General features: G+C 40.7%; 1 protein-coding gene across 1 annotated transcript in view; it reads right to left on the reverse strand.

Annotated features, from left to right (window-relative positions):
* Positions 1-877: 877 nt before the first annotated feature.
* The window catches only part of OLFM4 (olfactomedin 4), a 22753-nt gene continuing 6429 nt past the window's right edge, over positions 878-17201 (reverse strand). Inside the window, exons 4-6 of the mRNA XM_031056803.1 lie at positions 11412-11624; positions 10356-10509; positions 878-2794 (exon numbers count right to left, since the gene is read on the reverse strand). Coding sequence (XP_030912663.1) covers positions 2001-2794; positions 10356-10509; positions 11412-11624 — 1161 coding nt within the window. The 3' untranslated portion in view covers positions 878-2000. The remainder of the gene's footprint in view (positions 2795-10355; positions 10510-11411; positions 11625-17201) is intronic.

A 17201-nucleotide genomic window follows, 5' to 3' on the forward strand; every position in this document is an offset into this window, starting at 1 on the left:
CCTAAAAGGTGGTGAGCTGAGGAGCCTCAAGGCCCATGCTGATGACATTTCTTGATAATAAGTGGAGAGCTAGTCACATTCCTTGATACACACACAGATGAATAGGGGAAAAATTTTTTTGCAGTATTTTTTTCTTCCTTTCTCAGCCAAATCCTTATTTAGTCTGTTGCAGATTATTCACACAGCAGCCCTGCCTGTACTGCCTGATCTGATTACTGCACCAACGCCTCCATGGCTTTCAAATTCATTTCACAGGTTTCCAAGAAACAGATGCTGATACCTGATAAGTGGCAGCACCTGGATTCAAAGCATGTTATCAGTTCATCTGCCTCCAATATCTTGAGTAACATCTCAGCTTGGTGAAGAAGTGTTGCCCTAACCAGCTAACATATTTCCATGCAGGGAAATAAAGCTCCCCTTCCATACTTGTTGACATATAAATTCACACCTTTCATTGCTTTAAGCACACAGAGCCCAAGTGAGTGCAATGATCCTGTTTCAAATATTTGGTGCCCAGGGTTCCCGTTTCATCTCAGAAATTACCTATTTGTCACACATAGCTTTAAATGGCTCTACAGAACAGCTGAGATTCTTTGAAAAAGTTTTTTATTAAAACAAAAGCAATCATTTGCATACATGTTGATTTTGATTATCAGAGGACACAGACACAGTTGCATATGTAACAGAAGAAAATTAACCACATGAACTGCTTTCTTTGTCATTTCTAAGCTCTGAATTTCAGTGTTTTAGCTTGCTTTCTGATGAAAATAAGACATTGTTAGAGAGCACATATTCAGAAACTATCACAAAATACCCATTTAAGAAAATGAAAACTATATCATATATTCAACTAGTTTGAAAAGATTTATGTTTTCCACAAGACCTCTTACCTTGCTGTGAGACAGAATTACCCAGGGAACAAATAGGAGCCTAGATTAACGAGGCTCTCAGGAATCTAATTACAGAATGGCAAAAATGTTGAAAAGAGGCACATCAAATAATGTGTCTGTTATTCTATGGCAGTGCGTTATACACACCGAGAGCCACTTGTGGCCAATAAAGTCAATGGGAGGATTTGCATAAACTTAGAAGAACATAAAGAAAAGGAAAACAGTGTTTGCACTGCGCTGGCTGGAAAATGGAGTATATAGCTAGATCATAGTAAGACCATTTGTAGGGCCAGGTTTAGACACACAGAATTAATAAGGGAAGCAGAGTGGGACAGAAGGGAACATTGATGAAAACCATACTGCCAGTTTTGCCTCCACAAGCACTCCAATAAGGCAGCCTGGTAGTGTGGCAGCTTGGGAGAGCGTTGAACAGCTTGGAGGCAGCTAGAGCTGGGGGCCAGGGGCCAGTGTCCCACTGCATCACTGCTATTGAGGGCAGTGAGCCCTGTCCCTTCCACAATGCCTTCCCTTCCTGTGGTAGCACTTACACAGCAAAGCACATTGTTACCCTCCCTCCTGAAGTCTTCAGCCAGATACCACTGCTTCCAACTAACAAATGGATTGCTGTCTTCCAACCAAGTCTACTTCCTAATTTATTTTAATCCTTGAATTAATTTCTCTGAGGCCTCATTTCACTCTGATGAAGATCAGTGGAAATTCATTCTGTTTCTGAGTGCCTTGCTTGTGTTACTCTGACAAATGCAAATCAGTGGGTAATTAGATACTTGGTCACCAGATAGTCTGTGCCCAGCTATTTCTGCAAACAAAAAGCACTGAATCTAACCCCCAGAAAAAGGACAATTGAAAAGCACTGAGCACCAATAAACACCAAGAAAAACCTAAAAAAACCCATAATGCTAACTGCTGCCAGCAATATTAGTGGTCAGAGGGGGCAATCCCTTTAAAGAGTATAAGTACCTGTATGACACCCCCACATACAGGTCACCAGACCAAATGACCTCTGAACTGGCAGTAGCATTGTCTAAAGGTCCATTGGATCTCTTACATTGGCTGCTGCCAGTTTTATCCTATGTGTATCTCCCTGAGGCACTAAGGCTGAAAAGTCACATCGTATCTTACAAGGTAACCATCACTGTAAACATAAAGCTTCTGATCTGTGGGGCTGTAATCAATACTCTGGATTGTATCTAACTTTTTATCCATGATGATACTCACTCTGTTTTCTCGGCCAGTACTTGTGTCATACATGTAGAAGATCTCCTCTTTCTTAGTGTTCAATGGCCTTGTGGCGTAAAGAACACCACATACCATGAAAGCATTGGAAACAGATGGCTTGTACTGTCTCGTCTGCCAAGTATTTAGCACATCAAGTGTGGTCTCGTTGAGCTTGCTAATCACAATGTTGCCCACGTTATTTTCAGTTGAATATATTACCCATAACCCACTTTCATCCACAGCAAAATCTATGTCCTGCCATGCTACGCCTGCATAAGAGAAGCGGTTACCAATAGCAGCATTTGGAAGCTCCTTCCTCAAAACCTCTGTGTTTGTTTTTATATCGTGCTTCACCATATACCTTGAACCATAACGATGATAGTACAAGTAATTTTTATAAAGGGCAGCACCACTTCCTTCCCCATATACTATTCTCCTTTCATACGTATATTTAAACAGCAGTAAATCATCAAAGGAATTATAAATTCTGAAGTATTCTAAGTATCTGCCATCGGTGTTCAATGGTGCAACCCAATAGACATCATTCCCTGGGTTAGAGGGATCGTAATCTCTACCCCAGGAACCATATTTGTAGGAAAATCCTCTCCAGTTCAGCTTGGCAACATAAGGCTGGCTAACATTCATCGGTCCACGGTGAACACACGTACCTGTAAGTAAAGAGAAAAAAAAACAAATGTCATTACTAGGGGAGAGGTTTTGCAGACCATAGCCTCTAGACAGTGCTTAGAAGGGAATAGCTTTGTGTCCAAGCACACCCATAAATGCACAGCTTCATGTGTAAAAGGCTCCTTTTGGGTCAAGGTCAGCAACTGGATGGCACCCAGTGTTCCAAGTTGACTCAAAAACTCAGAAAAAAAATAGAGTACATGTTATTACACTTATTTTAAAGGGGAGGTGGGGGATTAATTCACAGAAAGTAGGTGCTCGCTGTGCTGTTCCATACAAGGGACAGATTTCTGTTTCTACCCATTTGAGGCAGGCCAGCCTGATGCATCAGGAAATCCCCTGGAAAATACAATTTCAGAAGCATTTTAGGTTATTTTCTACCTCAGTGGAACTGAAAGCATGGGAGTTGGGGGAAAAAAAAAGAATGAGGAGCATCTGATTTCTGTGTATTTCACTGTGAAGGGGAAGAAAGGAGCAGAAGCAGCAGTAATTCCAGAGTCACATTTCAGATTAGCATTCTGCTGTCAGAATCACAGATTTACAACTGTGTGTCACAGCCACATGGTGCCTTCCACCTCAGGCCCTCAAAGAAATCTGCAGACAGTAACAACCACAGCCCAGGAAATGTACACTGATATTACTCTGACTTTTCATGTGGGGCAACTCTAAGGAAAATATTACTTCAAGCTGAACCAGAACAGCTCTGTTTTACACATATCAACTGCAAAACCATTTTCAGCATCATGGAAAAAATAAATACAAAAAACTGTTTCCTTTTACTCATGCTGAATCAGTGACATTCCTGTTTCCTCATAAATTCTCAATATTGTAAGTCACTTATAGGAAAAAACTCCACTCAAAAATGTCCCTGGGCTTCTGATGAGTGTGAAGCTGCCACTGGCAAAAACCAGCATGCACTTTTCCAAGTGTTAACATTAGCTTTTTGTATTACTGCCACAAAACTGTCCCAGATTTTTCTCTGTAAGGTTATCTTCACCTGAGGTAATGGAGACAGAGATATCAAGTGGCTAGCACCAGCTCACAAGCTTAGTGGTAGTCCAATGCTTCCCAGTTCAATGGGGTGTTCAAGCCACTAGAGATAGCCTTCCTTATTAAAGATGGGGTACAATATGAATAGACCCAAGTCTCACACATAAGGTAGTGAATAAATTAATGGCCAGAAATTTTGGTGTTAATAATATCTCCCTCAAAACAGGAACTCTGTGCTCTGACAGCTATAGTGCTGATGAAAGTAAAGACTAACTTTTGAGGTTTTAATACTTGGAGTGGGAACCGTGTCATGATTTCTTGCAGCTTCTATGACAAGAATGGCTCATAAGCTCAGTCATACGAAGGGATGTCTGGCATATAAATAACCTCTGTCTTAGCACAAAGAAGAAAGAGGAATAACAGAGAAAGATTTTTTCCTTTTGCCCTCAAAGCTGACCATCCCTAAGCATGGTCAGACAATACTTAAGCAGATGAATTGGAAACTCCTGAAACCACAGACGGGAAAAGTCTAGGAGACATTTTGCTCTCAAAGGCTTTGCAGTCTATCTCACAGAAAGAAGGAAAATTACAGGGAAAACCAATCTGAAGTATTCTACTTGGAAAAAGACTGGGAAACAAGATGATTAGTGAAAGAAACGCACAGTTGCAAAAGCAAAGAAATTTTTTCTGATCTGCTTTGCCTAGGAGAAAGGTGCTCTACCTGTGGGACTAGAAAACCTGCATCCTGAATGTTAGTAGCATCCAAGCAGTGACATTTATGCCAAAGTTCTGCATCTCCCCCTTTCTCAAAATGTATTATTTCTCTGCTTCTGCTGCATGCTACCTTCACTCCTCACAGTTTTGTACTGACTTATGCTCGTGACTGTGACCTGAGGGACATGCGATTCACCTGCAGCCTTCTCTCAACATCTGTGAGGAAGGTGGGGAGCAGCTTTATATCAAACATAAATCACTATAATGAGATAAATCCCTATGTCCCCAGGCCATGTTGGCAAATTCCTTAGGGGCAGTACTGCCCATGGGAGTAGCCCTTCATCACTGAGTCTCCATCTCATCTCTGATGGCAGAGAAGGTGGCACAAATTGTAAACACTCCCATCTCCTCCCCCAAACACATCTGTGTCCTGGGTTTCCCGCAGCTGAAACATGGCATGACCCTGGCTGAATGCTGCTTTCCTTCGTGCCACCAAGAATCCATTTGAATCAGCATTCCTGGCTCGGAGCAGATGAGCATTTAAGCATGCACTTAAGTGCTTTACAAAGGATGAGGCCCTGGAGCAGAAACCTCATTTCCAAATATAGCACACAAGGCAGGCACTGCTGTATGGCTGGCCAGGCTGGATCTCTGGAAATGGCACGTAGCATGTCTAGCAACATGGCCTCAGCACTTGGCACAGCTACCAGCATTTGGAGGTGCTTGCACCTCAGCTCATGCAAGGGAAGAAAGCTAAGGCAGCCAGTGCAAAATGGCTTGCAGCCTGCCAACTTCATAAATCAATTTGAACTGTTTTTTCCTCATATTTCTAATATGTATTGTTACCTCTGGCATGAGGACTTCTTTAAAGCTGGTGACATACTGAATATATTACTGTGCTTAAATCACAATAAACTTATCTCAGAATTAAATGGTTATTAAATGCTCAAAAACTCTTCATTTGTTTAAAAAAATGTAGCACCAAAGCTTGCAGGTAGTGAAGCACTGCTAAGCTCATCTATATGCGACCTCAAATAATTTTTCATGTCATTAAGCAGAACACAATTCCAGATTTATTTTAATAATTTATACATTGTTTCATAAATAAAAAACAAACGTGTGTTCAGCAGAGAGACCTTCTTTTACAAAAGAAATAATAAATTATTATTTCTTCCCTTAAAGAGATCTCTCTGCTGAACACTTGTTTGGTTTTTATTTATGAAACAATGAATTATTAAAATAAAGTTAGAAGTGTGTTCTGTTTTAATGACATCAAAAATTGTCTGAGGTTTCTATAGAGTATGTGCTTGATTTTTATTTCCTTGAAAATTCTCCCATAATTATTATTTTTTTTTACAAAAATCCTCTGTGGTAGTCAGGGGTGATCTGTCTTTCACACATGTTCAGAAGAATTCATTGTTATTTATTTAATCTAAACTTGCCTCCCTGTCTAGATCTTGTGGGAAAAAATGCACAAAGGAAACAAAGTGTCATGTAATTTTGTAAATATTAGAAGGTACTTGAAATAAATCCATATGCATTATTCAAACTTCCAAGTTTTTTAACTCCTTTCTCCATTGTTTTGGGCCACAGATAAATGAAGTCCTGGTATTTCTGCTTTCCTTTGTCTCATGCTTATGTAGCAAACAGAGAAGGGAAGGACTAGCACAGGTACAGACACACATGCTTGTCCCTACATAAAGAACCAGTATCTCAGCTCAATTATATACTAATCCTTCTGATCCATCAGAAAAAGAGCTGACACCAAGTTGTCAGGACCAAAGGGAGCCTGACTTGCTCGGCTAACTGACTGCAGACTGAGCATGAGGCACACACTGCTGGGTCTCGCTTTACCCACTTCACTCTGAAGCACTGGCAGAGCACCTCAGCTTCTTACCCCAATACAAGAAAACATTCCAGCAGCCTCCTCCCACCAGGCAGCTGCATCTGATTGCAGAAGAGAAGGGACCACCCTTGGCCTATGCAGACAAAGGTCACAAGACAAGGTGGGACCAACATTGGAAGGAACTCCCACGAGGGGCACCGACACCAGAAGCAGGCTGGAGCTACATTCTCACACAGGCCCCCAAGCACCAGATGTGCACCCTCCCCTCCCATCCACTGCATCCAGATGTGGGAGCTGTTTCCTAGCTTTACTAGGGCTTGAGATACCAAAGACTGATCTCTAAAGGAATGGCTCATCCTGGCTCCTACTGTCTCACTGACACAAGACCCACAAAGACACTCCAGTCTTCCACCAGTATCATGGGGGACAGAGGCAGGCTTGCAGCTGCATAAGAGATAACCTTTGAGGGCAACATCTAAGAGGGGATGGGGTGGAGGGAGGGCATCAGCTCCCTCCAATGCCAGTGAATAAATGCATGTGTCTCGAGGGGTAGTTCAGGGAGTTCTGGGGAGGACAACCGGCCAGCTCTGTCCAGGTGCCTCTAGGCATATCTCTCTCTTTGTATATGGATGCATTCACTTCAAAACACAACCCAAGTATTCAAAAAAACACAGACAGCTTAGGTCCATAGGAGGTAAAACAAACTAAGAGTGAAATCACTCTAAGACTCCAATAAGACTGCCTAAGTTTCAGCATTAGGCTACTCCAGGTACTCGTCCTGCTGAGACCTACTCACCAGTAGTTTGAAACCCTAATTTCTGAGTGTATAAAATCCAGGAATAAAAAAAACAATGATTTTCCTTTCTTTCCATTTTGCCTTTGAATTTCACCTGACTCACTTTTCCCTGCTTCCTCTCTCAGATCATTTCAGTGAGCAACATAGCATCTTCTGCAGAGTCCCCAAAAGACCATCCTGGGGTCTTTTCTGTCCTTGCATACCCAAAGCAGCCACATGAGATCAGCCCAAAGGAAAACTAATGGATAAATATTTCTTCCCACTGGAGTGGTAAGGAGAGAGATGCCATGAACCACTGCAGATACAAAAGCCAGTGACAATATGGGGATGACTACCTAGATATCAGACACACACCTCTTCAGTCAGGGGAAGGCAAATGGAAACCAGTGATTTCTTTCTGCTATGTTATTTGAGACCAGGCCTGCTCACTTGAAGAAATACAGCAGTAAAAGCCTTGGGGGACGGAGTCAGAGGGGCTGCATACTACAGCACTGTGAAGCAAGAAGCTTTAATTAAACTTGCATTTAGACTCATGATCTTAGACAGCTTGGGGATTAGCCAAGCTCTCTCTAGTTCATGCTGCCTACCCAAAATATGCAGGAGAGAGGATGAAGGGGGGAAGAAAAAGCAATCTGAAAACAGGACAAAGAGTGAGTTTAATACAAACATTATAAATATAATATGAACTAAAATCGGGTCAAGGCCAAGAGGTTTGGCAGGAATTCAAGACATTCAAGCTTGCAGAGAAAACATACTGAAATTGTATCCAAACACAAAAATGGGTGCTAGAAAGCTCCAGAGGCTTAGCTGTGAAAGTCTATGCAGCACCTCCAAAATGACCAGCTAGGAGATGCAGCTTTCTCACATACTTACTCCATCCTCACAAGAAAAAATCTTACCGTTTTTAAGTGTTTTCAGATACAGTCTGCAGGACATGTAGTTGTGCTACAAAGTCCTCTGCACAGATGATAGTTGCTCCCCATGGGTCACACAAAGTCACAATATGCTAGTGCTGTGTAGATTAGCAGGGATCTGAGCCTACACAACACCTGGGTTATCTGTAGAGCTAGCATCTCCCAACATGAAGAAAACTTGCCAACATACAACAGTTTCTCTGCCAATCCCTTCTGCCATCCTCAGGGACCACACTCACCCTAAAGGAGGCCATGTGCTAATACACCCAAACACATCCTCCAACCCCTCCTGGGTTCCTACTTCTGGACAGAAAAACTCTCAGCTAACACCAAAGGTTGTCCTCTGCTGATGCCAGTGCTGGTAACTCTCTGGAAGTTGTTATACCAAGTAGGGTTTTTACTTCCTTCATTCTTTTCTGCTACAGGGCAGTGTTGCCTTATGCAAAGGTGCCTGAGCTGTCTGACCAGTCCAGAATAAGGCAATGCCAAAGCAATACCATTTTGAGACCAGATAAAGTGTACCCATCTCCCTACTGCGCCCTGAAAAACAATGCTGAATAAGTCTATTTCAGTCACAATTCCATGCAGTTCCATTTACCCACCCCAGAGCTACCATCCTGCTCTGGACCATGACTTGCCTATCCCTGCATGGAGCTGCACTCCAAGTGGTTTCCCCTTTCCTACACAGTGAAAGCTGCTATGTCCCACAGACAGGCCAACCACCCAGGTGATAAAAGCAGCCCTCTCCTCCATCACTCATGGAAGGACAAAGTATTCTTGTTCTGGAGCTCAGAACTTTCTCACCAAAACAAAAGCTTGCTGTCGGCTTGAAAAGAACAAGATTGTTTCTTTCCACACACCACCACCCTCAATAAATCAGTGAGATGCCCTTCAAGTACTTCTAAAACATTGTGCAGTTTTTTTCATTGAAATATTTCAAGCCCTTCCTTAAGAAGCAGAGAAAGGCCTTGAGATTTTTTTTTACTGCAGGTTTTTGTTTCGGATTTCTCTCCTGTCTGATTCCCAGACAAGGTGTTACTCATGCATTCTGTCAGAGAAACACAGCAACTGCTTGCATTGCCATGAAGCCCTAAGGAGGGACTGCTCACCCTAAGGGAAGCTTGTATTTCTGCCTCTCACCTTTCAAATGAAATGTTTGAATTAGCTGACCTCAAGGTGATGAGAGCTAAATGCTGGTAGGGAAAATTTGTGCTCCTTGAAAGGAGGACACAGCTCCTCCTTTAATATAGGCTCCTCTAGCTGATTGTTAACCAGCTTATGGGAAAAGGCAAGAATCTTCCCCTGGGTATTGTATACAACACAGCACTTTTGATCTTACAATACTCTGGCTAAAGGAAGCCCCTGTGTATAAAACACTCAAGGGACCAACCTGATTTTAGAAATCCTCCTGTCTGTTAATAACTGGGATTCTTGACCTGGCATATCCAATCTAGTGCTCCCTAAATGTTTTGCTCCAGTATGTCATATCTGACTCTCAAAATATCTCAGACTATGATTCACTCATAATATGATTTTTCAAACTGAACACAATGTCCAGACAAAAGTTCTTTCAGTTATAAACTAATTACCACACACCCTGTAACTCAACACCATTATATGAACTGCTCTCTGAAAGCCATTGATTCAGGCCCCAGAATAAAACCTTTCCTAGTTAAGAAAACTATAAAATCTTAGTTCCATTGAAATCAGTAATACAGCTCCTCCTGATCTTCCTGAGATCTGAATTTTTCCACATCCCTTGACCACTTGTTTTAGAAGGATCTTTTGATTGTCAAGCAAAAGTTATCTTCATGCAAAGCTCTCCTCTGGAGCTTACATATCTACAGCTTTAGTACATCAACAGTTGCTCATACATTTTCCAAGCAGCATTAGAGGAATATTGCCATGAACACAGGTCACTTTCACAGGAACTACTGAAAATCAAAGCTAATTAGTAAAAAGACATCATTTCCTACAGGTAATTGTTCTGAGGGGGAAAAAAAGGGGAAGAGGGATAGAGATTCACTTTTCAAACTATAGGTAAGAGGAAGACTGAAACTTCTTCTAGCTGAAAACAGCTACTGTGTTTGTAAGAATTTGAGTCCTGCCTTCATTTTCCTTTTGTACCATTGATAAACATTAGGAGCTGTCAGCTCAATTTTTCAAGAGCTAAGGGGTATCATTACAATTGTATTTAATATTAACAAAGGGGAGGCTCTGCATTTACAGTTCTAACCATGTATTATATTGTCTCTTATGTGTTACCCAACAGAAATGCTTACCGGGTGGGAAATAAGGAGGTGGTGTAGTTTTGGTTGCATTCTCTTCACTCTCTTTCAATCGATTCTGCAGAGATGCAATTTGTCGACGAATTGCAAGGACATTGTTTTTGTCCAGTGACTCTAGTTCATTTACCAGTATAGTCAGATTGGTGATCTAGAGGGGCAAAAAGATAGCAAGTTTAATGCCAACGTTATTTTACAGATATTTGCAGGCAGGGCTGACCGCAGAAGATGCTACAGAAAAAGGTTCCAAGAAATGGGCCTGATCCTCGTAGCCTCAGTTTGACATTTCCAGCAGAGTACATAACCACAAGCATATGCTTTAAGACTAAGTTGTGTAACAGTGTGCAAAAATAGTGCTATTTTACTCATAGGGTAAAACTATCCAGTGAGTCTTGGGCATGAAGCTGTTGAACATAAAAAGTACTTATTCCAGCCTTACAAAAGTATCTGCAAATTTTATTTGCAAAGATAAATAGTTTTCTTAATCACCTGCTTGATGATATAGAGGACATTGGAGCAAATGAGATTTCACTTTCCATCTTAAGTAATCATTCTCTCTAGGTGAGTGATTAACTACAATTTTGAAAATGTGATTTATAGTCTGCTAGGAAGGTGATAGTCTTTCCCACTTCTTGATTTCTTATTGATTGAGCCACTGCCTTAGCAACCAGAAGCTAATTTTTTAATTATCTAAATTAAAGTGCAGAGGCTTTCAAGCATGGGGGTCTGAAAATTAATATTTATTATAATAATTTAATCAGCTTGTGTGTTTAAGACTATGCAAAACTTTTAATTTTCAGGCAGATATTTGGCAAAACCAGAATGGACTCCCTTTGCTTTGGGATTGCCTTACTTTTCTGTGGTCTATACCAAGGAATAAGATGTTAATACATTTAAGGTCAAGCTTTCTTTTAATTTATGCTGATGAAATGCTAAAATAATTCCACTAGCTGCAGTAGAGACAGACTGCATTTCCTCAGCCTAAACTCTAAAGAGAGAATGGACTATCTGTGTACTTGAACCCGCTGTGGCTAACCAAAACCTTGGCAATACCTCCAAATATATTTGCTCAACAATGGCATTGCTTCCAACAAGGCTGGGTTTCAGCTGAGTGACCAGCCTCTCCAGGTCACTGATTTCCACTTTCAGTAACTGGAAGTCCAGTTCCGTGTAAGATACACCGCCTGTCTCCACTTGCTGCACTCTGATGGTTAGATTGAGGATTTGCTGCTGATACAGTTCAATTCTTTTTGAGTACTCCCTAACCTGAAAGAAGGAAAAAAAAAAGAGATACATATTCAGGTTCGCAAACAAGACAAAACTGGCTGACATCCTTATTGTATTTCTGAGAAATATATATATATAAAATAGATATATTTTTAAGTACCCTATGCATATCTTCCACATACTTGCCATATATATTATTCCCATAAACTGCATAAATGTAAGCCTCATCACATCCATTAAAATATAAAATTTAACCCACATTTATTGTCAGCAGTTTCAAAAAATCCCCTCAGAAATGCCTGGGGATAACTGAAGGCAGAATTTTATTCACAATCTTCCATTTTTTTAATTCATTGCCAATATTGTCTCTGTGAGCTAATTTTATCCTCAGTATGCCAAGAACTTACATTGGTGAAAATTTTATTAGGAAATCTGCAGTGTATTATCCTCTCAAAAGCAACCAGAGAAGGCTGCAAAATGCAATAAAGGATCCCCAAGTTTTTCAACTTCATTTCCTATTAACTCTGAATCCAAATAGGAATTTACCCTGTGTACATTTGAATTGTGTCAAACATTGGCAGAACTGATTTGATGCTTGTCTTTGGGCAGGGAGGAAACATTTAAACGCAGCGTTAAAAATCAAATCTGGTTTAAATGAAAGTGTTAAATTTATGGCAGGCGTTAGCTGGAGTAATTTATATAGCAGCCTTTTCAGCCTTTGAAGCATTAAATAGTTGTCCAGATAAATATATTTTCACACATATATCTGCCGAGATAAAGGTCACAGCACAAGTATTGTGAAGCAGAATGTTGAGAATATTATATGGATTTGGGACTTCCCTTAGAAATGTTAGTTCCTTGAAATTTAACGCTTTGGTAAAGGCGCATAATTTCTCACCCATATGCTTCATATATCATTATATCACAAAGATAAGTAGGAATAAATGTAAATAGCTTGTTGCACTAGTAACTTCATATTTGTGCCCTCAGATGGTATTTGTGCCTCTATCTACAGCACTGTAATTTCCATTACTATTATTTCTTCAGCTGAAAGACTTACCCTATATCTTCACATGCATTCTTGCATTATCTTAACATTAAAATAGAGTCAAAACTTTTTTCTCATTGTCTGAAATCTTGCCATGGTGTGAAGACCACAGACTCCCTGTTTCTCTGCTCTGGCAGTAGCCCTTGAGACAGGGACCGAGAAAAAAACCCCACATTTCTCAAATAATTCCTTTCAATCTTGATTGAATCCCTTGGGTACCAAAGAGGAGGTATGGGAGCTCATGGCATGGAAATTTAGAAGTTATGTAGTGATGTGGACTAAGGAGGAGAAGCATAAGAGTAGATCCTCTGTTCAGAAGTATAATTATCAATAATGGCACAACTATACCGTGAATCTTAAGCCGCTACAAAAACCCTGCATGGACACACATAGTATACACCAAAACCAGGATGCTCAGTTCCATGTATTTAAATCTGAGTTTGAAACAGATCTTCTGTTCTAAATGTGTGCAGCCAGGCTTCGAGCTGCTCAAAACTGTTGAGTTTCCACAAGCTGTGGCAGAAACACCCTGGCTCACAGCACTGGATGCTCTAGATCTCCCAGATCAAGCCAGGATAACTTCAAGTCATTGAATTAGGAATCAAAACTTATATAATTCAAGTTACACAATTAAGAATCAAAAAATAACAGCCTGAAAGACCTAGACCTAGTTCCTTGTTACTGGCTAGCAACAGTGATAGCTGGGATCCCTTGCCATAGCTGCCACCATCATCTGGTAGGGAATAGCAAGAAGAACCAATCCTTTTGGAAAAGTCAGCAGTGCTTGGACCTCGCACTTTCAATGATCACCAAAATTAGTTTGGTGTTGAAATACAACCTGTAAAAAAATCATTTGGAAAAATTATTCAAAGGTGAATGTTTAAACTGTGGGTCTAGAGTTTGTTCAACAACAACAACAAAGTAAGAATTTTATTACAGCCTGAGAAGTACGAAGCAAGTCCATTTTTGAGCAAAATTGCACTGCTGTGTGACACTATGTCTATCACAGAGGTATCTGGAAATCTGTCTAGGTATTAATAACCTTTCTCACAGTAATACTGGAAATAATTAATGAACTTTCTCACAGTAATACTGGTAATAATAATGCAATACAGACCAAATCTACAAACCACTGAAATAAACAGGCTGCTGGAATTAATGATGGCTACTCATTAGTGAGTAACCTGTGAATTTGAAGTTTTCTCCAGGGTTTTCAGAGCCTGGACAAAATGCTGAGGGCTGGAACAAGGCATACATAGTTATTTCAGCCCTGACTGCAGAATGCAGACCTGAAGTTCTCCTCCCATATTAGAGGATTTTCACTCAGTCAACCATCTAGGTCATTTAAGGACACGTCAACACCATCCAGCAGAGTATAGTTGAGCCTGAGCTAGCACCATCACTCTGCAGTGCTCTGCACAGCCACACCAGCGTCGCAGAGAGCTTAAGCTAATAGCTCCCCTGGCAAATTACAGGACAAATAAAATTTTCTCAGCAGCGCTGCACTAACAGGTCTACACAGCTTTTGCAGATAAATCCAGCACATATGTTAAACACTGCAATGCTCTGTGTGGAGATTCCTGCCTGCTCAGATCTGGTTTAGGAGTTTCTGTGGGTTAGAAATATCAGTTGAAAAAGAACACAATATTGTTCTGTTGATTGGCAGATAGATTTAAGTAGTTTGTAATCCCTGCTCTTCTACTGCACCTACCTGCTAGAGACTGCCTATAGTCTCTTGACAGGCTGGCACAGAAATTCTGTGCATATCCTATTTTTAGGGATACAGATCAATAACTAGTACTGATGCTGCTGTATTTGTCATAAAAGCCTCAAGAAAGCTATGATGAGTGCATACAGCCTGGATTAGCCCTTTATGGGAAGAAAATGGAACCATGTGAGGAATACGTAAGAGGAAAAAAACTTCAGTTTCAGTTTTTCCTCATTCCAAGTATTGTCACCTTCATTTAATGAAAAGGGCAGGAAAAATCTGCAATGCTCATTTAGTGTGTCATTTACCTGCAACTGGTATTTATCAAAACAGGTTTTGCAGCATGCAAGCAGACACTTCTCCAGCACAGATTTAGAGAGTACAGAAGGGGGAACAGAGCTACAAGATGAAGATGTTAAAGAAAAACTGTGAGAGGAATGAGGGAAAATAAGAAAGAAATTACAAACCCAGCAACTTTCTAAAACCATTCAGCCCAGGACACTGGCTTAGAGCAGGTTTGACCTCTACAGATCCATAAGGAGCAAGGCTGGCCGTCTGCCTTCTGAGATGGAGAAGAATTCCATTGCAGGTTAACCTGTTGTGAAAAGCAAGTTTTTTTGCTCCTGTTTCTGTTAAGTCAGAATGTTGTGGCCATTGTGAGCCATGTTCTGAGGCACTTTCTCTCCTTGTGACCATGTGCTGATCCATCCCTGTTAGGGAATTGTCTTCTCCCCCTTTCTATTGAGAGGAACAGTCAATTCCCACTTTGCTTTAAAAGGTTAATTTTCTTCTGTAATCATAATTATGCTGGCAAAGGTTGATGTGACAGAGGAAAAATTAGTCTGGTATTTTCAGCCTACGGTTTGTACTCACTTGGCACATGAGAGCATCTCTTTATCTGCAAGCTTCCTTGCCTGCTGATTCTATAAAAGGACCCCCTTGCTTTTTGAATTAGCCAACAATCAGGCAAAAGGTTAATGATCCAATCAGGTTGTTTATCTGGGACTTTTAGCACATGGGAAGCATCCTTAAAAGGGTCCAATCCTGCAGCTCCAATCCAGGAAAAGTTCCCATGAGCTTCAGAGGGCGTTTTAGAAGAGCAACAAAAGCGTGGATTCTCAGAGCCAAAAAAGGAAGCACTCAGAAGAAAGTCCCACTTCTGTGGTGAGACTAGGTTATGCCTGAATGCAATTCCCTACGAATTTGCTCAGGATCATTTCTAATAACAATCAATATTGAAAGCTTATGTTTCCTCCATTTCATTATTTCCCGGTCTCTATGAGTATTATCATGACTGAATTAAGATAAAGGATTGCGTAAGAAGCATTTTTTATACAATTTGAAAAGTATTTTTGAGCATGGAGATTTATGCATGACAGGACCTCAGAATATTTAACTTCAGATATCAATAAGGTAATGCTCAAAAACTCTCTTCTTTCTATAAAAAAATAGAACATTATAACTGAGAAATCTTACACACATCAATTTACACCAAAATTCAATCTGTTCATTTCAATTTCTGACCTAAAGTGTCTCTGTGCCCATATCACACGAAAGTATATGTCACACTTCAACTAGATACAGTGTAACACTGCTTGGCTGATTGGTCTCGACAGGATGAAATTCAGTGAAGCCTAAGTCGGGAATTTTCACTGTCTGCAGCACGAATTGCAAGTCGAGGTCAGTGTCTACACTGTGGTACACTGCTGAGCATGGAAGGGTGACAACAGTCAAAGCAGCTGACACCAGCTGGCAACCTAGACATTAAAGTCTAGGGTGGGGCTGAGTGCTTGCCCTGAATTTAGAGGTGAGTTTCAGGTACAAATCTGGACACCTTATTTTAGATATCTATAGCAGTAACCTGTGTTCTTATATGGGCAAGATGTCTGAATTAATTGGAGATATGAGGTTGTCCACACAGAGAGGTCAAGCAGTACTTGAGATGCTCCCATATCTGCCTGGCACTAGCCTAAAGGGGACATGCACCATTCTGAGTAAAATACCAGTAAGAGATAGGTTACACCAGCACAAGAGACTAGGAAAGGTGGTACACAACCACCTTAAAGAATCATGCCAATATCTGACTAGGAATCATGCCCCTCATCCTATCCCAGCACAATTACTTTCAAATGCTGGCACTGATCACAGTGGGAACAGTATGGGGGGCCTGAAATCTCAGGGGTTTTCATGGCTCATCAACCCTGAGCTGCACTTCCATGCTCCAAGGGATCAGGTAACTCCTGCACTTGGAGGCAGCAGGACTTATGTCAGTTTGTCCTTCATATGCCTGCTAACAACTGAATGTGATTCACTGTTAGCTCCAGCTCTTTCAAAACAAACTATTTGAACTGAAAGATCTTACCACAGAATCCTACGCCTGTTGTTGTGGGTTTTATGCACAACTTCTTATCTGTTCTTGATTATACCAGAGGAGGGTTATGAATATTTATGATTAGAATTTATAATTTAATGCTTTGCCTTTTCTGCTGATTAATTCAAGGACACTTCGTTTCTTAAGATGCTTGGTTTCCAAAGAAAACACTTTCTTCTGGACACCTAATCTGAATCCTGAATATTTATCCACCATAAAAAGTCAAAAGCAGACTCCTGTCTTCACAGGCAGCTTCACCCAGTGCACTTCAGCATGTGTAGGTTTGCCCGAGTCCTCAAAAAATGGATCTCAATTCATGCAGCAAGCAACCAAAGCAGTGTTTGTCTTCAGCAGAAATGCATAATTCAGCAGTCTCACTGCCACAACTTCAGATGTTGAAAAGAATGATTTTTTTTTAATTTATTTATTTTTCCCTGTGAGACAAGAAGCAGTGCAGGGGCAATTATTCACCTACTTCTTCACTCTGGA

Source organism: Geospiza fortis, unplaced genomic scaffold (genome assembly GCF_000277835.1).
Source record: "Geospiza fortis unplaced genomic scaffold, GeoFor_1.0 scaffold194, whole genome shotgun sequence".
In the NCBI taxonomy this organism is placed as follows: Eukaryota; Metazoa; Chordata; class Aves; order Passeriformes; family Thraupidae; genus Geospiza; species Geospiza fortis.